At 40.8% G+C, this 23,259-nt stretch overlaps 2 protein-coding genes and 1 long non-coding RNA gene across 3 annotated transcripts; 1 reads left to right on the top strand and 2 right to left on the bottom strand.

Annotated features, from left to right (window-relative positions):
• The first annotated feature begins 543 nt into the window (after positions 1-543).
• Positions 544-19,907, top strand: nek5 (NIMA related kinase 5). Its single transcript, XM_075480106.1, has 23 exons — positions 544-797; positions 1,446-1,542; positions 1,626-1,723; positions 1,966-2,049; positions 2,840-2,910; positions 3,733-3,819; positions 5,272-5,326; positions 5,983-6,096; positions 7,531-7,617; positions 8,838-8,937; positions 9,658-9,770; positions 11,218-11,276; positions 11,648-11,827; positions 12,183-12,261; positions 12,810-12,908; positions 13,036-13,116; positions 13,631-13,732; positions 15,070-15,144; positions 15,402-15,494; positions 15,573-15,747; positions 15,980-16,096; positions 16,211-16,313; positions 16,594-19,907. Exons 1-23 carry the CDS (start codon positions 678-680, stop codon positions 16,871-16,873), a joined length of 2,469 nt encoding a protein of 822 aa, XP_075336221.1. The 5' UTR covers positions 544-677; the 3' UTR covers positions 16,874-19,907.
• On the bottom strand, positions 13,122-16,107 carry LOC142396901 (uncharacterized). Its single transcript, XR_012772565.1, has 3 exons — positions 15,978-16,107; positions 15,602-15,769; positions 13,122-15,468 (listed from the first exon to the last, which is right to left on the bottom strand). It is a non-coding gene; the product is annotated as an uncharacterized LOC142396901 (long non-coding RNA).
• On the bottom strand, positions 17,369-22,344 carry LOC142396899 (GDP-Man:Man(3)GlcNAc(2)-PP-Dol alpha-1,2-mannosyltransferase-like). Its single transcript, XM_075480105.1, has 6 exons — positions 22,272-22,344; positions 21,798-22,019; positions 21,231-21,433; positions 20,779-20,947; positions 19,846-20,486; positions 17,369-19,505 (listed from the first exon to the last, which is right to left on the bottom strand). Exons 1-6 carry the CDS (start codon positions 22,325-22,327, stop codon positions 19,222-19,224), a joined length of 1,575 nt encoding a protein of 524 aa, XP_075336220.1. The 5' UTR covers positions 22,328-22,344; the 3' UTR covers positions 17,369-19,221.
• Between the last annotated feature and the right edge of the window lie 915 nt (positions 22,345-23,259).

The following is a 23,259-nucleotide window of genomic DNA, read 5'->3' as shown; positions in this document are numbered from 1 at the left end:
CTTCTCGACGGTGAACTTAGTGTTAGCATGCTAACTCAGCGGCTAGCAGCCTGTGTTCCCGTCCCCATGGTAACAGCCATGTTCCGCTGTGATCGAGCTTATTGAGAAATTTGCCAACGCACATTTAAAGTTATCTAAATGTGAAACTAGTCACAGCCTTATGAATTATATTAAGCGTTTTAACAGGCTAATTTCGGAAAATACAATTTCTGTTGTTTGTTTTTTAAACCGACATCAAACCAAACTTTGAACAGTTATTGATAATTATCTGCATATAGTTGTGAAACGTTTGTGTTTTTATCCTAGCTTCACACCTGATATCACTATTCAGGCTATGTTTAGCAATAGTTTTTTTAATTACTACATCATTTAGAAAATAATTTGGTCATTACATCTTTGTACTATTCATCCTACATTATTAATATCCTCTGCTTAACATTCTCAAATCTGCAAATGTCATGCTTGTCAGCCTTGATAATGAAATGAATATCTTTTCTTATTGACTGTTGATCAAATATGTGATTGGGTGATTTGTTTCAGCTACTTAAGGTCAGTTCAAAATGCAAACATACTGGCAACAAAACAAAAGCTTATGTTGCAGCAGCTGAAATGTTTCTCCCTTATTTTGATCTGTGTACAACACTGTTCTCGTGTCTATCGCTTGTGTTCAAGGTGTTATGAACGACTATGAGGTTATCCGACAGATTGGAGAGGGTGCGTTTGGGAAAGCCTTCCTGGTCAGAGACAAGAGGGGAAGTGACGGACAGTGTGTGGTCAAACAGATCGGCCTCAGAAAGGTACAGCAGCAGCACACCGTGTTTGGTTGAGATCAGATCATGAGATTTTCTGCATCTCTAAACTAAACTGGGGTTGTTGTGACAGCAAAGTGCATAGAGATGCAGGTTGGGGAAGTGTGGAAATCTTTCAGGTAAAATTAGGTATGGTACTTAGCTTGCATATTCTCTTTGCGCGTGCTTGAGCTCATCCCACCATCCAAAAACAACATAGATTTTGTAAAGATGTGTAAAGTTTCACATACTCAGACAGAAACTGATTGCAAAAAGTATTTTTCTTGGACTCTCCCCCAACTTTCTTACAGTTACTTGCTATCATTGACAAAATATGAGGTGTGCATGATTTTATCTCCTTTATCTGCTCTGCCCAATAAAACAGTATACGATACGCTTGACTAGGTGCTCAGCTATCCAAATATCCAAATAAGGGGAAGGGAGTAGAGAAAACGGTCTCACCATCAGCATCCAAGTTCATATGAATTCTTACATACTTTTTAAGGACTTTGTGATTTTGCAGCTGCCGTTTTGCCTGAAATTGTAAAGGTTTGATGTAAATGTGTGTGTAGATAAACATGTATGTTTTCTATAGAGTGATATTGATTTCCACATTTAGCGCTGCATTGTTGCTTTAGAAGTGTGTTTGCTGCTCAGATGTCAGCGAAAGAAAAGGAATCGTCCAAGAAGGAGGTGACGCTGCTGTCGAAGATGAAACACCCAAACATAGTTTCCTTCATCACATCATTTCAAGGTGAGAGTCTCCGTCCAGAACATCTACAGGCTCATCTCTTGAGTTCATGTCAAAGTCACGGTACTTCTTCCATCTTTGTGCAGAGGAGGGCAGCTTGTACATAGTGATGGAGTACTGTGACGGAGGAGATCTGATGAAGAAGATCAACATGCAGAGAGGAGTTCCTTTCACTGAGGAGAAGGTGAACAGTTCCCACCCAGTAACCTAACCTTGCTCTAACCTTAAGCCAAGTAGTCACTATAAAATCTAATGATTTAGATTGAGTCTCAACAGACTTTGACACAAGGAAGTCCCCATAACATAAATCCCTTTGTGCAGACAGAATTGTCTCCACCAACATTAGTAATAAAAGTGCACAGATTTATGTTAATATTGTCATTTGGAGGGGATTTGCTCTTTAAAGTTGGGCTGCATGTTTCTCAGATCGTGGACTGGTTTGTTCAGATCTGCCTGGGTCTAACACACATCCATGAAAGGAAGATTCTCCACAGAGACATCAAAGCTCAGGTAACTGGCCTTTTTATTCCTGCCGCTCACTTCCAGACATACACGTCATTCACCGTCAAAACCAGCTCATCTATTTCTGAGATTAGATGGAGTTCACCATCCCGACTTTTACAATTAACAAAGACATCTTTCAGTCCATAAAATGAAAAAGAAAATATCCAATGGGCTCTCAGTGTTTTTAGATATGATAGGCATGTATTTTATTCTGTGTTTTATACATTTTATACAAAGTGCAGCAAATAGAAGAAAATGTTCCTCACATCAGTTTTTCTCGACACTTCATGGACAGTTTGGTGCAATTTTAGGCTTTTTTGAGTCTCGGTTCTGTTTCCGGACCGATTTCAAATTAATTTCAAATTTCAGACCTGTTTGAAAGGCATGTAGTGTTATGCAAAAATAGAAGAGTTTTGGTAAGAGATTGCTGTGTAATTTGTCTGTAATATGGGATATAAACAAAGTCGGAATGTTCTTTTAGATCCACTCCCCTGAGCTTTGAATCTCTCGGAGTGTATTTCATGCCTTTCTCGCCGCAGATATACTTGGTGAACACCATTATATACAGTCCCTGAGGTTAGACTTTTTAATTAACAAGTGTTATCATTACAGAGCTCACTGGATTGTAGAGCTCAACTGTCCTGAGATCAGCTTTGCCCTGAACAAAGACCACGCTGTGTGCCAACTCCCAGAATATCTCACTGACCACACAACTATCACTATCTTTCATCAGTCGTATCTGTTTTCATGCACACAACACAAGCATGCTTTCATTCCTACTCTCCCTCTGCTCTAGAATATCTTCCTAACCCGTGGAGGGATGAAAGCAAAGCTGGGGGACTTTGGTATAGCAAGAATGTTGAATAAGTAAGTCAGTGTCATCTTCACACACATAACACACACAGAGTGCAGCTGTTTGTCACTGAGCACTCTGTCACACATGGGCAACCTCCAAACAGCTGATTATCATTCCACAAACTGTCCACCAAGACATGTAAACACATGGTTGTGGAAATAGTAGTCAGCCTGTAGTGCACGGCTGCAACAGGCAATTTAAGAGTCTGACAAAGTGCACAACACATTCCTGTAGTGCACAGTGGTGCTTGTAAGTTTGTGAACCTTCCATCGTTGTCTGTGTCTGCATAAATATGACCTGAAATATTATCAGATTTACTCACGAGAGACAAAGAGAACCAAATTCAACAAACAAAACTGTTGTCATACCTTGTCATTTAGTGTCTTCATCGAGGAAAATGACCCATTATTGCATTTTTGTGAGTGGTAAAAGTATGTGAACCTTTGCATTCAGTATCTGGAGTGACGTGTGTTCAGCAGAAATAGCTGTTATGTTGTAATAAACTTGTTCATGTCCCCCTCACAGTCAGTGTTTGGAAATATAATTTTAGTAAAGATTATGCGGGGGACCGTCCTTTTGCTTCTTTTTGGTTTGATTTGCACCTGTTTTTTTAGAGAGGAGATTTCCAAAGCTGCAGAGAAAGCACATTTTCTAGAGCAACTGGCTCCTTTAACTTAAGTTTTAACTTGAAAAAAAAATCGATAAATGTTTGTAGAGATAAAAGCTATCTGCAAAACATCCAGTCACTGTTCTGTTAATAGTAAGGTGCAGTTAAAGTTTTAACTTTATGTATTGAACCTTGACTGAGTTTGTTGGTTCTGTAAACTGTGCAGCACGATGGAGCTGGCCAGGACTTGTGTTGGGACACCATACTACCTTTCCCCAGAGATCTGCGAGAGTCGGCCCTACAACAACAAAACGTGCGTATGAGCGGCCATCAGATACCAGCTCTGTGGCTGTAATGTTATATCAAACATTTTCACCATCATCGACAGGCTGCACGACTCTCCACAATTGTATTTATTCTGCAGGCTACACATTTCTGCTGTGAGCAGGGGGTGCGATGTACAAATGTACTGGAATTGGTCTTTTACATACATTGTATTTTAAATGAAGTAACTGCTGTTATTGGAAAACGATCTAGTTATTGACAGTAGCAAAAAGCTATTATTTTTGCCTGTAGTATCCTGGCTTAAATAGTTAATCAGTGCAGCAATTTATATTTTCAGTGCACTAAAATGTGGTTTTAAACAGAAATAAAGATGTACAACCATGGTAGCCTGTCAGCTACAAAACTTGGTGGTAACTCACAATATTCCAGTAAAAAAAGCTTCCCTCAAAACCTTGTCATCATGGACCACCATCACAATTCCAGAGTAAGTCTCCTGGTGCATGGGGATCTGTTGGCAGGTCCAGCATTGGACAGATTATTGCATTTATGCAGTGGAACTCAGAACATGGAAACAAAGTTAGAGGCATTAAATGTTTTTTAAGTGATAAACTGACGTTAAAGTGAAAGGCTGCCATAAAGTCCCCCTACGGGGGGATGAGTAATTGCTTCGGGCTGTGATTGTTGATCAACCGTGTGGGCGTAATGATGGTTCAATAGTTGTGTAATCATCTTGTGATGATCTGGTTGAGTTGGATACATTTACTCAGATGGTGTTCATTTCAGCAGCAACATGTACAAACACATACAGAGACGCATGTTTACGCATCACACTCATGCAAAACCTAAAACTAACGATGCCTCCTCGCCTCCTGCTGCGTGTTTGTATCATTGCTCTGATTTCTTCCGCTGTCTTGTTTTGATGCAGCTGAGGTCCGAGTTGTTTACTCCTTCCCACCCTCACTCAGACATGTTTCTGTTGCTGAGATGTGTACCGACACAGTTATCACTCTGGCCGTTAACCTTAACCTGATTTTAAGCCTGTTTTCAGCTTCCCAACATATCTTCATTGAAAACAGGTCCTCACAAAGATACAAGAGCACACACACCACCGCATACTTGATACCGAGCCAAGAAAGCAATGCCAGAAACCTTTTTTTTTTGCTTGACTTTTCTTTCAGTGCTGTGCTCAGTTTGGTGACCTCACAGCTCTTAACATTGTGGCTTTTTTCCCTGTTTATGACTGTAGCTCAGGGAAATGAGATAATGATAAACTCAATTTCAGCATCCTGTTTCAACAAGAAGCATGTCCAATATGTAAGATGTACTGACTGTTGTGTTTTACAGTGACCTCAAAGACCCTCTCCCTGAATGTTTTGGGCTGAAAACATCAGCACGGAGCAAGGAGGACATTCTGGGTCGTGTATGCAGCTGAAATTGTTAGATTAATGTCTGTGTTTATACTTGTGTGTTGTCTCTGCAGGGACATCTGGTCTCTGGGGTGCGTCCTGTATGAACTTTGCACCTTGAGGCATCCAGTAAGCTACAGTGCACCCTGCACATCGGCAGCTGCTTTATGCGCACAGCTTCCTTAACCCTAAGCTAATGCTAACACTGATGCGAATTTAGGTCAAGTCCAAGAAAAAGACCAAGAAAAATTGCACTGAAAAGATGTTAAAATGGGGTTTTAAAGTCAACTTGACATGCAGTTATAAGGTAAAGAGAGAAAAACTGTCTTGTTCACGACATAGAAGATATAAGAGATGTCTATGTGAGGTCTTTTCTACCTCATACAGGTTCTGAACATGTCAGACAGGCAAAAACAAGGGCCAAATTGTTTTAAATTAGGGGCAAAGACAGGCCATCTTAATTTATCTATTTAAAAAAAGGCATCCAAGGACATATAGTGTTTATCAGGAAGTAAGAAACGAGTTCAAAGGTCAAAGTTATCCCTATATTGCATTTAAATCATCTAGATTTTATTCTGATGGTACACTAACTTAGTCTGTCTGTTAAGAGTCTCTTGAAATGTTTGTTTTTTATTTTCAATCCGTCTTTCATACATTTATCCGTCCATATAAGCATTTTTTGCCATTATTTTCCCATTTTGTGTGTTAAGCTTCTGCTAGAATAGCTGCCTTTTCATTTTCTGTGAACTGACAGTGTGTGAATTTGCACGTCTGCTCGTTGTCAGTTTGAGGGCAGCAGCCTGCGGCAGCTGGTCAGTAAGATCTGCCGGGGCCGCTATACTCCAGTACCCAGCCGCTACTCCCATGACCTTCGACTGCTAATCACCCAACTCTTCAAGGTTTGACACACTCCTTTTTCTTTGCAGTGGGAGTTAAAGTGTGTGCACACTGCAGGTATGAACATGAATCTGAAGTTTTGACTGAGTCTTTAGCAACCCGCAGAGTTCGCAATAACTCAGAGCATAGTATTGATGATTCAGACTCAGTGATGTAAAGAGTGTTATGACATTACTTTATACTTGATTTTCACTATATTCCAGATTTAAATTTTACATTAAAAACACATGATAAGCTCATGAAATAAAAATAATGCTGACATTTTGTGTATTTTTAACAGAATGAAACTGATGATACTTTTTATTTTATTTTAACTACATCAAGCTTAAAATACTTTTGTTACTTTAAAAAAGTCTTGAGGGGGCTTATAATGACCAAAAGGTGATTGTGTAAATGTTTTTAAGCTTTTGTAGACAGTAGTTGAATTTTGCAGTAGATGTAATAATTTTTTAGGGCATATTATGTTATCATAGTTATTCTAGATTACAGCAGCAGCCTTCTGAATTAGCTGTTGGAGGAACAAGTAAACGTCAGAGTGTCACAAGCTGCTGTAGCATTTTCTCAGGATGTTAGCCGGAGCTGCATATAAAGAAGCTTCCATTGTCTGCTGCAGATGCTGCAGTCTGTTGATTATTGCCACTGTCGGAGGAAATACCATCACACAATTCTCAGTTTCCTGAAAACCAAACAAAAAAGATGCTGTTTCTGTTTGTGAATCACAAGTATAATCATTAACAAAACCCTGAAGGAATTTGTGTCACTCTTAGGAAAATGTTGTTACCGCTGTTATTAGCTCAGTCATACTGTATATTCAGGGATGACATGAACTGCCATGAAGAACAGCGTCTCTTAATTTCTCATTCAAGATTTTTGTTCACTTGTAGCTCCTTAAACTTATTACAGTCTAATCTGTAGTTTACAGCGGCGTTAAAACTCTTGATTTCGTGTCTCAGATTAATATGATGGTCAATAACCCAAACACAGTTAGACTCAGTATATTCTTACAAATATATTTGTACAGTTTCCAAGGACCAAACCTGTAAAATCAGTAAGTTAAAGTGTGTTTTTTGGATTCTGGTGGCTGCTTAATTACTGTAGCAACAAACTCTTTGTAAATTTCCATTAGAAATAATATCACACAGATCTGTGCAGGGTGAACTCCGCCTCTCGCCCAATGACAGCTGGGATTGGGTCCAGCCCCTCCGGGTATAGAAAATGGATGGATGGATAATACCACACAACCAATTACCTTGATTTATTGCCAGATAAGAGGAAGATGTTGCCATTTTTGGACTCATAAGATTACTTATATATTTGAATAATGTAATTTCTAAAAAATAACATTAAAAAGCGTTGCTGCTTTTATGCATTAAGTGTTGTTGTTTTTTTACTGTCTTTGTGCACACGCACATTAACATACAAATACTGTTTTTCAGGTCAACCCGCGAGACCGTCCCTCGGTCAGCTCAGTTGTCCGACGCCCCTTCTTGGAGAAGCACATCAACAAACATCTGAGCTCTCAGGTAATTTTACTTATTTCATTTTAGTGATTTTTATTATTAAGAAACTGTATGCAGAAACGTGTGTAATAATAAGTTCTTGGATAAGTTGTCTTTTTTCTGTAGATACAACACAAGTTTTTCCTTTCAGTCAGGTTCAAGGACTGGACTGAAAATAAGTAACAAAGCAGCCAAAGTCCAAAGAAAAACTCTGAAAGACCTTGACAAAGCCTGGAGAACTGTTGCTGAAGACCGCTTTAAAAGAAAGTCTGGCTGCTTAGAAGCAAAATATATAAGTGAGGGCTGGCTCAAGACTTCTACGAAGTTATATTTTCATGAGCCATGTGATCAAAATTGTCTCTTGGAACATCACAGAAGACGGTTGGACTCACTCTCCTATCCCCAAACCACACAATTTCCACTGTGGAAACCCTGTAGTGTCACCTCATTATCGTACAGTACTATCAAGCCATACAGGTTCCAACAATGATGATGATTTGAAAACCCCTTTTTCTTAATTTTACTTTTCTACTTTCCTTCAAACACACACTTTCCCACTGCCCAAACAGTGTGTAATGAGGATATATGTCAGGAGATTTATTATTTAGTAAATACATGTGTTTTAATGACAAATAAACTGGTATATTTGCAAGGGAATGAAACATTAGTAAATATCAGACTTTACAAAAATGTGTGAATCTGTTTATTTGATGGATATACCTGAGAAGACATTTCAGAAGCCAACGGATCTCATCAAATCTTCTCTTTGGTTCAGTCCTTCATCCTGAGCGTGCACAAAGTGACAGTGGAGAGGAAAACTTCCTTTTAACAGGAAGAAACCTCCATCAGAACCAGAACCAGTGCTGGGGGTTGACATCAGCCGAGGTATACCAGCTGAAATAAGTTAAAAACAACAATAATGTAGCGAAACTCAAGGACGTTCCATGGCCACCTGAGCCATCCCCATCTATCAGCTTTATCAAAGAGGACAGATTCATCTTAGAGGGTGTCTGCTTCCTGAACCCAGACTGGTTCTGCCTCCCATTCTACTTTCAGAAACTCTAAAGACACAAGATAACCTGCAGTCTGAGAGCGAAGAGCTCTGTTTTCTCTCTTGTCTGCTCAGAGTATCTTCTGATAAAATCAGTGTGATAATTATTTTCTTTTTCTATATGAGGGTCTCAAAGGGGGTTGACATATGTGTGTGTTTGTTTGTGTTTGTTTGTGGTTTCCTGTGCGTGCAGAAGATGCAAGAGGAGTTTAGGCACACGGTGTTGCATCGAAACGGAGCAGCAGCAACATCAAATGCAGCTAAAACAAGAGGAAGACGAGCAAACGCGGCAGGTAACGCTGCAATTAGTACTGTGCAAAACCTAAAACCAATGTCACGAATGGTTTTCTTTATCGAGTAACTGTATGTTTGGGATCATGTTTCTGCTACGCAATGAATTTAAGCAGATCTCTGATTGTTTTACTCTTATGGATAAGAGTTTAACTTGCTAAAGCTTTACTTATCTACATAATGTGACCTGCTTCACTCTTGGGGCAGTTTTCCTCCCATGTGCTGTACTTGGACTTGGGCACCCCCTCGTGGTCATTTACTGACGCTGTGGCAGTTTTCCCTCCTCCATCGCGTCAGATGAAACATGACTCTCTCTGCATATCAGTCTGTATTCTTGGGAAACAAGCTGGATGTGGGTTGTTCTCTGTGTGTGTAATCATGACATATCTCTGCACACAGTGTCCTTAAATTAAACAGTGTGTCTGTTTTCAATTGCTGTTTCAAGGCTGTTATCTAACTAACCTCAACTGTTATCCCTGCTCCTGTGTCGCCATCTCATTTGGAATTTAATGTTTTCAACGTGAAAACTAACATAGAATATGTTCAGAAAAGAAAAACAACGTACTGAACAACTTACAACGACCGAATAGTCATTTCATATGAAGAACTGTTTAGAAAGTCAACATTTTGATTAAGGCCAATCACAAACCATGTGAGTTTGAAACCTAAATAGGTAATGAAAGTCCACTTTTTTCTATTTTTTTTTTTCTGTTGTTTTCCAGAGAAGAAACAGAAGGCCAGAGGAGCAGAGAGACCAGGGGCCACTGACAAAAGACTGCCAGCTAAACCAGACTGGAGACTGCCGTTTAGACTCAACACCCCTGCCCACTACAAAGTAATGACAAGAGAAGGATGATAATGATAACAAAGAGTCGATTTCAGAGTTATTTAATGTGGACACAACAAAAGACATGTGGACAGAGCCAGTCTTTCTGTTTCCCTCTGCTTTTGTCTTTGTATTAAACTGAGCTAAAAGGCTGCTTATACTTCTTAAAATGTCCACTCGTTCGTTTAAATCTGGAAAAACACTCAGTTATCGTGACAAGATGTATCACAACACATGAGAAAATTAATCAGCCCACGCATTAATCACAAGTCCGTGTTAGTTTGTGAAATTAAGTGGTTACATTAGATAAGATGTGTATAGTGTACACCAACTCTTTTTGATATGGAAAGTTATATTCAGATGGCTGTGGGGTGTCGAAACAGTTTACACAGACTGGAATAAGACAGCGGTATGTACAAGAAGGTAGTGCAAGAATGCAGCAAGTGTTAAAATGTATATATATATATATATATATATATATATATATAAACAGTATACAAATGTGGAGAACACTGGTGTGCTTCCCTGTGACGTGGTCAGTGTGAGTCTGTTGGAAAAGGAGCTGCTCTGTCTCTGTAGCGTGTCATGAAGGGGATGTGGTGGATTGTCCATGATGGGAAGCAGTCGGTCCGGTGATCTCCTTTTCCCTCACAGACTCAAACGTCTCCAAATTCTGACCAATATTATTTCCAGACTCATGAATAAGCCTTTTGAGCCCGAGGACATCTCTGGTTCTCATACTGCTCCCACAGCACTGTTGATGCACACAGTATAGGATTGAGATTCCTTATAAAATAATGCTTATTCCTTTTCCTAAACACCCTTTGAAAGGATGTGTAAAGCATCCTCTTGTGATATTAAGGCAGTTTTTGTGCTTTAAAGTGTTTATGTGTTGTTATGTTTATGCATTTAGCAGACGCTTTTGTCCAAAACGACTTTCAAATGAGGATATAACATTAGATTACAGCTAACATCAAAGCTAACAATTAGCTACGTAGAAGAGTGCAGGCATAGAGGGAAGAACAGAAAGATAAAGTGCAGTAGAGGGAGTAGGGAAGTACAGGGTAAGTGCTGGGATAGGGGATGCTCTCTGAAGAGCTGGGTCTTCAAGAGTTTCTTGAAGATATTCAGTGACGCCCCTGTTCTGGTAGCGCTCGGTAGGTCATTCCACCATCGTGGAACGACACATGAAAAGAGTCTGGATTGTCTTAAGCGTGGTTGAGTTTTTGCTGCAGATCTGTAATATTATTGTTGAGTTATATCCGTTTGAATGGTTGATTTAGCGATAGGGACAAGGCACCAAGGGATTTCATGTTCTAGTTCTGCTACAAAGCTTCTTCTATAAATCAGCTGTCAACATGTGAGTTGCACACATGTATTCCATCTGCTGTAAATCAAACCTGTGGAGCTATGACTCAACAGCTTCTCCTAACACTGCATTTATTTATTGTTGCAGCCTCCACATCAAAGAGCAGGTCTACCAGCTGCAGACAGAGAGTCTGCAGTGCACCAAAGGTGAGTGAAAATCAGCTTACAATGACTCACAGGCTCTTTTGTTCTGTTTCCATGGGATTTTATCAATCTATTGCATCACATTTCTGGCTCTCACACGTCTTGTCCACAAGTGAAGATAATAGCAAGATAAAACCAGTTCAAGTAGCACTCATCAACTCCTGTATTCACATTTGCGTTGCTTATAAGTTCTCAATGATTTGGAGAATTCCGTTTGTACGACTTGCATTTTAGTTAATGAACAACTTGTTTCACAAAGATTGAGGGCTGGAACAGGAAGCACTGCATGTCCACGTCCAGATATAACGCTTACATGTTCAAAGAAGTGAAATCTTGCACTCATGCACATAAAGTTTTGACATGTACAATAACAGGATCAGCGGTCAGCAGCCTGTCCGCTTTTACCACCACTACCACGCCCAGCTGGATGCCTTTCAGAGGAGGAGCAAGGAGGACATTTCTCCTCCTCCTCCTCCTCCTCCTCCAGAGAGAGTGAAGGATGTGATGCTACAACGTGAGGACCAAGATGCTCCTCCTGCAGAACCATACCAGCTGTGAGTGGCTAAAAGAGATATTCAGATATCAACAAGATATTCAAGATATTCAAATCAACAAAGCAGTCCTTTAAATTAGTTTTCTAATTACTGATTACTGAGTCACCCAGTGATGTGAAAACAGGTTAATTCGAGCTACACATTGCTTTTTTAGTGCAGACATTAGAGGCATCAAGCTACTAATTCCACTCCCAACCAGAATAAAGCAATTTCTCACACTCTTGTACCTTTCTTTTTAAAGTTTCTGTCAGTTTTAGCTTCTTGTTTGGAGATGATATTGTGCTTCTGTCATGTTTAATTTAACTGATATTAACAATGTGAGTCTATTGGCTCTGTGTTCTGTTGTGTCTGTCAGTGTTGCTGCAGCATGTAACGAGTACCTGCAGAGGAGACAGGAAGCCAACCAGTATAAGCTGAGAGCAGAGAAGCAGCTGGTAAGATGAGGCCCAGCAGCCCAACAATCGGCCAATGCAGTTTAAACTGTTACTCATGCATTTACATGATAATAGAAAATAAAAAACAAGGACGGTTGTCTAGTTAAATGGCCCAGTGGAGCTGTAACCGTAGTTCGATTTAACTGTACATGTAACAGTACTGACTGACTGTTTCTGATATATCATTTTATTGACAGATAATGTAATATTTTTTTCTTTTAATATAAACTTTCATTTTGAAAGATGATGAACAATAACTCGTGTAACTGCAATCCTGTGCTAACCGAGCTGAAACTGCGCCTACAAATTCTGTCAATGAAATGTAAATAAGTCTGAAAATGAACTCGTAAATCAGGCTTTCACATAAACGTGTTGCAAAAATACAAGGTGAACTGTTGTGAAGTTTAAGTCTAAGATAAGTAAGTCGGTGTACTTTTAACTGATGCACAGTGGACCTAAATTCCTGTCAGACTGGCTGCTGTAACAGATTAAAGTGAGCATTCAGCCACTAATCTTTAACCGCTGACCTTTTCCTCTCTGACCATCAGGGTTTGCGCCCGTGCACAGCTGAGCGAAACAGGAAGCCTGGTGGTCAAGAGCAGGAAGAGGGACCACCTGAACACCAAAAGAGACAAGAGGGACAGCAGGTTGTACACAACCTGAGAGTTGTAACAAATTATAATGTGGAAAAAGCGCCCGAAATGAAGATCTGTGCAGGAATAAGGAAAGTGTGTGTGTGTGTGTGTGTGTGTGTGTGTGTGTGTGTGTGTGTAGGAGTATCTGCGTCAGCTGGATCTCATCAGACAGCAGTATCATCAAGAGATGAAACAGATGAGACAGAGAGCTGAGACTGAGGTGCACAAACTTTATTATGATCGAGTTTATGAGTAGCACTTTTACCACTGTTATTAGGTGCTTTATACAACAAATATTAAAAATAGAGATAAAGATACTGACTGTGACAAGTCTTTAAAGTACTCAATTCAATTTTTAAATCAATCCTAAAAGAAATCGTTCAACAGTGACACGAAAAGTAACCTGATTTGCTCCCTAAAGACAGCACCACATTATGTTTAAAACTCTAAAATCGAAAAATAAATCCAACGTGTGGTGGTTTTAGAAGTGGTTTCTAACATCCAGTTCTTCATACGGTATCTGCTTAGCATTTAACAAGGTGGGAGAGATCAGAAGTCTTATTGGGTTAAATTTAGTATCATCTGCGGAAGTGTGACAAAACTCACACTATGAAAATAAAAAGGCTCATTCTAAAGGTTGAAATGCACTTCATATACTTTTTACACACATAATAACAGTAACTCTATCTCATTAAAGTAAAATGTTCATGTATTTTCATTGTGTTTTGTGTCAGGCTGATCCACAAAACAAAAATATAACCTTTGTGGTGGAGAAACCCAGATACACAGAACCTTCTGCAGACAGTGAAGGGCAGCAGAAAGCAGCACCTGCTCAGGTAAAAACTTGTCCTTTTCCTGTATTGGTTGCAGCTTATCAGGCATCCTAGTTAAACTGCCACTGTTCCTTCTTAGTTATTCACACATGCTGGATAAAGGAGGCTCAGCCCCGCATCGGTGTGTGCTTACTGACACACATCGAGCTGGTTTATGAGGCATGCTCCATTATGTTAGCTTTAGCACTTATAGCTAGTTACGCCTCTGTTACTTCCTCCCTTGTCAGTTCAGAGGCGTATCAGCGGTGGATCAACTTTCACACCCACCATATGCCGCCTTTGTACCTCCACACATGACATTAATGTGCTACAAAAGGTGCAAAAACCTATTGATACAATGATCACTTCTGTCATTCTCATTCTGTCTGATGACTGCAACCCTTTGTAAGGATTATGGAATCCCTACACTTGTTTATTGGATGTTCATTCAGCTTTTTGATGTCATTAAAAAAAAAAAACATTTACCGTATATTTATTCATCACTACTCACAAAGAGATAGCCACCAAACTCAAAAGTATCACACCACTGCACATTGATGACTAATCTCTGTAACACGTATTTGCTTATTGCGCAAAGTTAAACTGCCTCACTGTGTTGCAGCAGAGTGTGGGCAGAGTGACGAGGCCTTTGCAGTGGAAGTGGAAGGCCTCATCTTTTCCATTCAGTTCTTGTTATAAAGGTTTTACCTGTCCAATTTAGACCTGCAACCTTATGAATATCGCATCAATGACGAAAGTGAAACTGAAGTTGGAGCCCATCAAGCAGCTTACAACACTTACTTACTTTTTAAGAAGAACTACACGACTCTGGTCTTATTTCTCTCTTTGTGGGAGATGTTCTCTCCAAAAAAGTGTAGTTTATTCTCTAGAGGAACATCTGAAAAGTTGCTCACGTGCACTAATATAGAGGGGTGGCTGGACCAGTTGCCACAACACAAAAACCCCTTTGCTTATAAAGATCACACAGGGACACTGATGGGGCTCTGTAGTAGGAAGGCTGTTACTCCTCTCTATCCTTACACGTTCAGAATATGTATATTTCATTTATAGAGACTCCTGGATTCAATAGAGTTCAATAGTAACCATATGTTCTAGCATATGTGTTTGTGCTGACCTGCACTGTTGTTGGTGAACTATTGAAAACACATTAAGAGCCACCAACGTATAGAAGAGTATTGCTTCATTGTTAAGATTATTTGCTCTGTGTAGCTCTTTTCATCGTGATATCTATCCATAATGAAACTCAAAGCAGAGCAAAATGTCTGAATACACGACGGAGTATCTGTTCTACACAGAAGCAGTGATGTACCACAGGAGCGTTTTTTTTTTTCTTGCTGCAGGATGTCGAAGCAGCTCTGAGGCAGATCGGAGAAGAGCGTGATCAGAGGAGAGAGCAGAGGAAACACAAAGACAAGGTGAGATTACACCAGCCGAAGAAGAGTTTTCAACGTTTCCGGCTACAATAGAATTATTAGACACTCAGGGATCTTTCAGATTTATCAGTACAGAAATGTTTGTAACACAATTTAAATGTTTAAAGGCCCAAGAAGAATAGATTATTTTAACTGAGAAACAAAAATAACAAACAGATGAAAGTATAATCATCTCTCAGGATGAAGAGGATGTATGACATCTGTTGCTCCTTTTTTTTTTTTATTTGGCACGCCTGCAGAAGGGCATCATGTTTGAGATTCGGTTAGACGATGATGAGAAAAAAGGAGATCCGGTGAAGGAAAAAGCTGATGGAGGAAACAAAGAGGACAAGGTGAGAGATGGAGGACATGTTAAGTCTGCTCCACTTTTTCTATTTCTCTCTCTCACTCTGTGCTGACTTCACAAACAGGAAGTGGACCTTCTGAACCAGACCCTGACCTTCCAGAGAGGGGAGGAGTTGAAGCTTAGGGACTGGTCACAGGTGAGAAGGGGGTGGAGCCAAAGGACTCCTCGGACTCTGCTGGAGGCGCTCGCAAACATGGACGTCAACTCCGTCGACAGCACCGCAGTCGAAGCTGAAGGAGGTCCAGTACATCTTTAAAACATCTGAGAGGAAACATCCAAATAATTATCTGAATTACACGTTTAAATTTTTACACCTCACTGATTATTAGTCATTTTAAGGTATTGTTTTAGCCATTTATCTACCACGGTTAGATTGAAGCTTAATGATTGAAACAATATAATAAAGCTATAGCTTTAAAATCACTGGTTTGAGACTGGTTTGTCAGAGCAGTATGTCCTGAATACACACAGATGGAGATGCGGCAGGTCGCAGGCAGTGGGTCGATGGCTCCCCAAACACCCTGCTGAACGCTCTGGCTCAGGCTGAACTCACATCCTCAACCTCAACTCTGGACTCAGTTAGCACAGGTCAGACATCACACACTGATGGAATGAGAGAATGTAAAGAGTTAAATATGCTGGGTCCAAAAGCTTCTGGAAGTGTAAACTAGGACAAAGTGATTGATTAGACTTTAACCTCAGATGTAGAACCAGAACAAGACAGAACCGAGGAGGAAGAGGAGGAGGACTCAGATGTGGAGATGGATGAAGAGCGTATGGAGCCGAGGTCGGACGATGATGACACGTGAGTTCACTTCACTCTGTTCCTTTGCCGTGATAAGCCTCAGGATTTGTTTGTGCACGTTTACTTTCAGTGGAAATCATGTGGGTTTTCCACCGTGGATTAATTAATATCGAATGTGTACTGCTCTAAATGTGCGTTTTAGCTTTCCAGAAAGTACAGTGTTGTACAGTTTTCCATACAGCAAGAGAAATGTATTAATAAATACAACACATAAGAACATGCATTCAGAGCTTACCTTCTGTCCAGAATGAGAGCAGATCAATTTCCCATTCCTCAACAGGAACTTTGAGGAGTCAGAGGACGAGCTGAGAGAAGCGGTGGCAGACTCCATGAGGAACCTGTTTGTAATGGAGGACTCGAGCTCAGACGAAAGCCCTCAGGACCCGGCAGAGGTGGCTGAAGAGACAGAAGAGAAGGAGCATGGTGGTGCAGAGAGCTTCCAGCCAAAGATCCGGGGTCCGCATGAAGAAATCACAGCAGGCACCTCAAAACCTAGAGAGGGAGACAGTCTGCCTGCAGGTCCAGGCAAGTTCCAGACAGATAACGAGAGCTTTAAATAAGCATCAGGCTCCCTGAATGCTCACAAACACAGAAGTCAATTAAGACAGCAGTGAAAAAAACAAGCTGAAACAACTTCTTACCTGGATATTAACAGAGTAATATTTAATGAAGTGGATGAAAACCCGTGAGTAGGAACATTCATTGTGTTTAATTTAAGGTATTCTGTGAAGCAACATGTTTACACGTGTGTGAAGTGTAGTGAAAGGTCACTTTATTCACGATAGGACTGCCATCAGAATTTCCCTGTGCAATCATTCATGGTAACGATATTATAGCAGTATCAGTGAATCTGTCAGGCTGATTCATCTTTTACATTTTTGGCTACTTGTTTTTTTTTTTTACTGGCAGTTGAGATGTACTCAGACTAAAGGAACTTTAAAGAGTTGTACAAAAACCATTCAATAATGTATGGTAACATTATTATAAATGTATCATCAACAGGTGTAACAGACACTGAAACTATTGCACAAATATTTACAAAAAGACACAAGATGTTGGATTTTTACTTTTATTGCAGCATTGTTCAGAGGAAACAAACTCCAAACATCCTCTATACATAGACTTAAATAGTAGTGATGCCTTCTTTAAACTTAAAAGCTAGATAGTATTTTACAAATAATCACATTTCCATGCCCGGAACTCGTGAAAAACAGGAATGCAGGAAGAGAAACTACTTTTAAATAAAAGATTTGGCCATTACCTTACGTGCTACATCAGTGTGCACACAAAGCAGTTAAAGAAAAGTCTCCATTGAACAAACTTCCTCTCGTGTCTACTAATGTGTCAGCAAGTAAAATGACACCATCGTGAGACAAAATCCTGTCAGCATCAACTTGAGAAAATACCTTTTACACCAACATTTCGGAGCCTGGAATGCAACGCAAACAAAACTAGCGCCACTAAATATAATTGAGCGATGTAAAGGAATGCATTTCAAGAAATACGAGTCCCTGTTGTTCACAGAGTAACTCAACAAGTTTTATCTCCAGTGCAGAGATGCTCTAAGTCCGGCTTAGCTTGGCACAAACACTGGAAGCAGGGGAAACTGCGAGCCTCGCTGCATCAAAAGGAGGAAAAATATGTGCTCGATTTACATGTAACATGTTCTCAAACACACCTATAAACAGAAATTTACTGTTCAGATATATCAAATATTATATGGCTCATCAGAGATGCACCAGTTGCTATCTGGATAGAAATCAAAAACCTGAAGAAGTGAAAACATCAGGTTGGTGTGGAGCAACCAAGAGACTAGCCTTACTTATTTTAATATTAAATGTTATTTTCCAACGTGTTTTCCTTTGTCTGAGTTCTCACTTTGAGTGACATCATATTGCGTCTGATCGACTGCAGTGTAAACGGCTCCAACCGGACAATTTTTTTTACGAATATTCATACAAGTTTGGATAGAAACACGGTTTTAAGTCAGTTGGTCAACATTTCTGTGACATTTTTAATATAAACTCAACAGCTGTGAAGTTTCTGGACTTGAGAGCATTTTTACACTCAAGTGACTCCTGGATGTACTGATTATTAGAATTTTAAACACAAAGCCTTCTTTCTTTCTTATAAAATCTAGCTGTTTTTCTCTGCTTTAACTCTGTGTCCCCTTCAAACGTAAACTGTTTCTGGACCAAATATCTGCAAAGAAACCTCAAAAACAATGTTCTTATCTAATTTTTCCCCTTATAAGTTTTAATTCCTAGCTTCCCACTGGGAAAATGTGATCAAATGGTAAGCGTCCTAAACTTTGAGGTACATTTTAATCCGTTATGTAAAGACACATCAACAGTGAACACAATGTCATTTACACGTGCTACAAGTCATCTTCCAGCTCTGCCGTCGAAGACTGTTACAATGACATATTTGTGAAAGTTTGACACATGCAAAGTCACTGGAAATTAGATATATTTGTTGTTTATCCTGTTGTTGCAGTATATAATAACTTTATCTGTGGGTGTCCACCAGGATTCTATCCTTATCATTTGTATTTTAGATCGTTTCAAAATGACAATGAGCTGTCATGTCAGCCTTCAACTGTAAGCGTATCTTGTTATAAGCATAGATATGACCTTCACTGCTCAACCCCATAAAGCTACGAGGCACCGTTCAAATAAAACAAAACAAGACAAAGTAGTAGAGTGAAAATAGAGAGATCCACGGAGGTCAATGATGACACAGATCCAAATCATATTCCTTCAAACTGTTGGATCTGTGTCATCATTCAGTGCTCCTCTAAAGATAGTTTTCAGGTAATCTGCTAACAGACAGACTGACAAACAGCTCTGAAACTTTACTTTGATAACCTCCTGATCCCTGGTGGACACCAGGCCTCCTCTGCTCTTCTTCATCGAACCAGTTTACTCATCAGAGACTCTGTGGCATCCAAGAAACTCGCCTCAAACTCTTGGTCAGAGAAGCGCCCCACAGATTCCCGGGCGTTGCGTCTTATTTCCAGCCTAGCTGACGGTGACAGTGTCAGGATGGTTTCCATGGCAGCGGCGTAGCTGTCCTCACTGTCTGCCAGGAAGCCCGTCTGGCTGCCTTGGTGTGGCACCACGATATCCATCTTTGGACCTCCAGACTTGTGGGCCAGAACGATGGTGCCTGCAGCCATACACTCCACCACACCTGAAGAGAGCGGCAAAGATTTAATGTTCAAATCAGCTGACCTCACACAAATAACAGATAACTCTGAAATCACTGATGTGGATGGGATTACAAAGCATCAGGTAATGTGTTTGAATAAGCTAGTAGTATGTTTTCATGAGCAGGCAGCTGAAAGAAGAACAGAGCAGGACAACAACAGGAGAATGAGCGTAGATGTGTTCTTCAGAATTTACTCGCTCTACTATTCTTTATTCAGACAGACTTCTTTGCATAACTAATTTAACAAAATACATGTGTAGGTTATATGAACACAGATAGGTCATGGCATTACATCTGTGTGTGTGTGTGTGTGTGTCTTTACCTATACCAAAATGTTCGTTCCACATGGTGTGCAGACCAATGGTGGCCTTCACCAGCTCCCTCTTCAGCTCCTCAAAGGGGATGTTGAGTTTAAAGTCGACCTGGTCGGAGATACCAAGCTCCTGGCAGAGTCCCCGCAACATTAGGACCCTCTCCTCGTCTTCCTGGTTCCTGCAGCCACCAATCAGCACCAGCCGCAGCGACTCCTTCCCCCCGTCCCCTTTCCTGTCCAGTAGTTTTCTAAACGCTCTAATCTGCAGCTGGTGGTCTTTCTCTGGCCTGAACTGACCCACCGACACAATGGAGTGGCCCTTTCTGTCCACTGCTCCGCCTCCCTCCTCCTCTCCACTCCCCAGCTCTCGTCCCAGCTCCTCCCAGCCCTCTTCCACATCGTCTTCATCCTCCTCCTCCTCCAGTGGGACATCCAGGAAGGCCCTGACGTCACAGGGAGGGTAGACGATGCTGGTGCGGCTCGGGGATCGCCACAGAGCCAGGATGTGTCCCATGGTCCAGGTGGAGTTAACCATGATGACGTCACTGCAGGAGCCGGTCAGGCCGTAGAGCAGAGCGAAGCAGCAGTAGTACACCACCTTCAAGGCGCTCAGGATGGGGTTTCTGGAGATGAAATCAGCGTTGTTGAATCTGAAATCAGAAGAAGACATAATGTCATGTGGTTAAAGTACACTTTATTATCAAGACGGCAAAATCTTTTGTGGATCTTTTGTCCTTAACAAAGCTCCCTGGTTCATATAATTTGCCGTATACAGGATCCTAGTAAAATAAATCTGTATCTTTGGAAGGACCAGTTTAAGAATAAACCTTTTAAAGGTTCATATTAGAATCAATTTAGGTATTCGACAATAAATTACATCAATGAGCATTCCTGCAAAAATAGAAGCATAAAGGTGTGTTGTCTGTATGTGTGCAGCATTACCTGGGGTTCCCCTCTCTGACCACAGACAACATGTCGGTGCTGACGGTGGGATAGTGAACGTAGCTCGCCACCTTGCAGCCTCCCAGGTAGCGAAAGATTGGAAGCGTGAAGGCATAACCCATCGAGTCCACGTACAGGTCAGGAACAAAGGCTGTAAGTGCTTCCCACCCTAAAACACACACATACATGAGTAGCACATTCTTATTAGTTTTTTTACTATAATGTCTGTAGTCTTACAGAAAGGGGATTGATGAGTGATATGTTTCCAGAAGCATCAATATTCACCTCTGGTCAGCTAAGACTTTCAATTCCCTTCATACTAATTTGAAGACAGTGAGGGATCCAAAGACTAGAGATACATCATACTGCTTGTGATACATGTAAACCTCTATTACCAGACCCAAACAGACTTAAAAAATGAATCCTCTCACTTCATTCCGAGCCAATCTTACCTAGAAACATGGAGCCGGTGCTTTGGCCCAGCAGGGTGAAGTGAGGGTAAGAAGTGGCCTCCACCAGCACGCGGTTACGTAGGAAAATAAAAGTAACTGGTCGGGGCAACGTGATGTTGAAGCGCTGTCGCGCTCCCTCCAAAATCTGCTCACCAGTTACTCCCTGATCACCCGTGTAAACCACAAAGGAGACGCCGGGGTATCTGGAATGAGGGGAATTATTTGTACACTTAAGTGTTTTTCACCAGGGAAAACTGAGTCTGATTATACTCACTCAGCACCTGTTGATGTGGTTTAATGGTGCTGGCAGAAAAATGTGTTTGAACTTGCTCCAACAGGACACACATGCATGTGGGTCACTGAGACCGGGGAATAGTGCAACACTTGTTTGCTCACAATTAAACTTATGCAAACATGACAAAAAAAAAAAAAAAAAGCATTTTGTCCACATTACTCAAGTGTGAGTGGATTTAATTTGCTTCTCTCGGTCTCACTTTGGAAAATGATCTGAAAACCCTTCTTTTCCCATGAAACATTTACACAGCTGAATTGATGAAAACGTGTTACCGGTTCATGAAGGCCCTCAGGGAGCACCAGAGGACTCGCTCCCCGCCTCCTCCGGCGTTGCAGTACGGATGAAAGAAAGCAACCGCCGGGCCACCGTCCTGAGCCCGGCGGGACTTGCGGCGGCCCTGCAGCCACATGCGGAGTCCCAGCATGACCAGGAGCATGACCAGGGTCAGGACCAGGGTAAGGTAGATGCAGGGCATCACCAGGGACCACATCAACCTGGGGAGGGAGAGTCAGAGAACGAAGAAGAGAGCGCAAGAACATTAACGTTAATACATTAATACCGAACAAAACCGTTTAACCGTCACTTTTAAGTTTGAAATCATCCAGTTAGCTGCTAGTTCAGCTATACTTAGCAGTGTCCCGTCGGCTCAATACTTATGACTTGAATTAATCTCAACGCCACACTTAGTTAATATACAATTTTAACACTTAAGAGAAAAACTCGAGAGACTGTGAGAATATATTTACCTCATTAAATCACAGAAACAGAGAGAGAAGCGATGGTGATGTTCGTGTCCTGCCATTTTGACAACACGGCTGTTGACGTGACAAACGTCCTGTCAGCTGACCGCGCAACCACTATGCTATTGGCTTAGCGTTTGTTTACCTAAACGTCATCGACACGTGACTTCACAGTTTCAGGTTTCCACAACTTTTTACCTCAGAAGACTTCAATTCAGTTCAATAGTACTTAATTAATAAAATGTAAATTATATCCCTGCAATATAGTATTATTAAAGACATACTATTTCTACAAGGTAGATAACAAATATAAATGTTATTAAAATTAGTAGCTAAATAATAGGAAATTTGAAGTGTAGCAGTTAGAGTAGATCTACTGAGTTTGTTTGGGCTGTGAGCAGACACACCACCTCACAAACTCCACCGGTGCTGAACCAGCTTGTGCTCTAAAAACATTCATGCAGAGCTGCTGCAGCTTCATCCGTCCACACTTCAACAGTTTTTACTGATGGTTTGATCCTGAAAACAAAACAGCAGGAAAATCAGGGAGTTACTTTCTGATAGATCAAAATAAGGATGTAGTTTGCAGCTTTCCAAAGCTGTTAAAGTACCATCACACTGATTTGTCATGTGACTGCTGCAACGTCAGCGGTGTCTTGAACATCAAAACTGCTCAAGTTACAGTTGTAAAGCTTTACAGGTGTAAAGTGGAATTAACCAGTTGGACTGACTTTGAAGATGGGTATCTGAACACTATTCTGTTAACAATATCACCCTTACTGTCACAGCTGTAACAAATTGAGTATTCTGTTGCAGTGGTAGCAGAAATGATGTGTAAATGATGAGTAACTTTGTCTTAAGTTACTAAAAGCTCGCGGCAGCTTCGGCAGTGATGAGAAGCGCATTTTTCAGCCCATATCTCTAACTTCCAGAGACCCATGCCATTGTGTTTTAGAGGGTACCACTATTATTCAGTTGCTTCTGCACTGGGACA

This window comes from Odontesthes bonariensis, chromosome 12 (genome assembly GCF_027942865.1).
Source record: "Odontesthes bonariensis isolate fOdoBon6 chromosome 12, fOdoBon6.hap1, whole genome shotgun sequence".
Taxonomy (NCBI): domain Eukaryota; kingdom Metazoa; phylum Chordata; class Actinopteri; order Atheriniformes; family Atherinopsidae; genus Odontesthes; species Odontesthes bonariensis.
Note: the sequence above shows the minus strand (reverse complement) of the source record. Positions and strands in the feature narration are given on the sequence as shown.

Coding starts and splice junctions, on each gene's coding strand:
- nek5 (XM_075480106.1), top strand. CDS start 678: ATGAACGACTATGAGGTTATCCGACAGATTGGAGAGGGTGCGTTTGGG. Junction 11,828..12,182: donor CCTGCAGAACCATACCAGCT/GTGAGTGGCTAA, acceptor TGTGTCTGTCAG/TGTTGCTGCAGCATGTAACG. Junction 15,495..15,572: donor GAGGAAACAAAGAGGACAAG/GTGAGAGATGGA, acceptor CTTCACAAACAG/GAAGTGGACCTTCTGAACCA.
- LOC142396899 (XM_075480105.1), bottom strand. CDS start 22,327: ATGGCAGGACACGAACATCACCATCGCTTCTCTCTCTGTTTCTGTGAT. Junction 22,020..22,271: donor TGTTTCTGTGATTTAATGAG/GTAAATATATTC, acceptor CTCCCTCCCCAG/GTTGATGTGGTCCCTGGTGA. Junction 20,948..21,230: donor CACCGGCTCCATGTTTCTAG/GTAAGATTGGCT, acceptor TGTGTGTTTTAG/GGTGGGAAGCACTTACAGCC.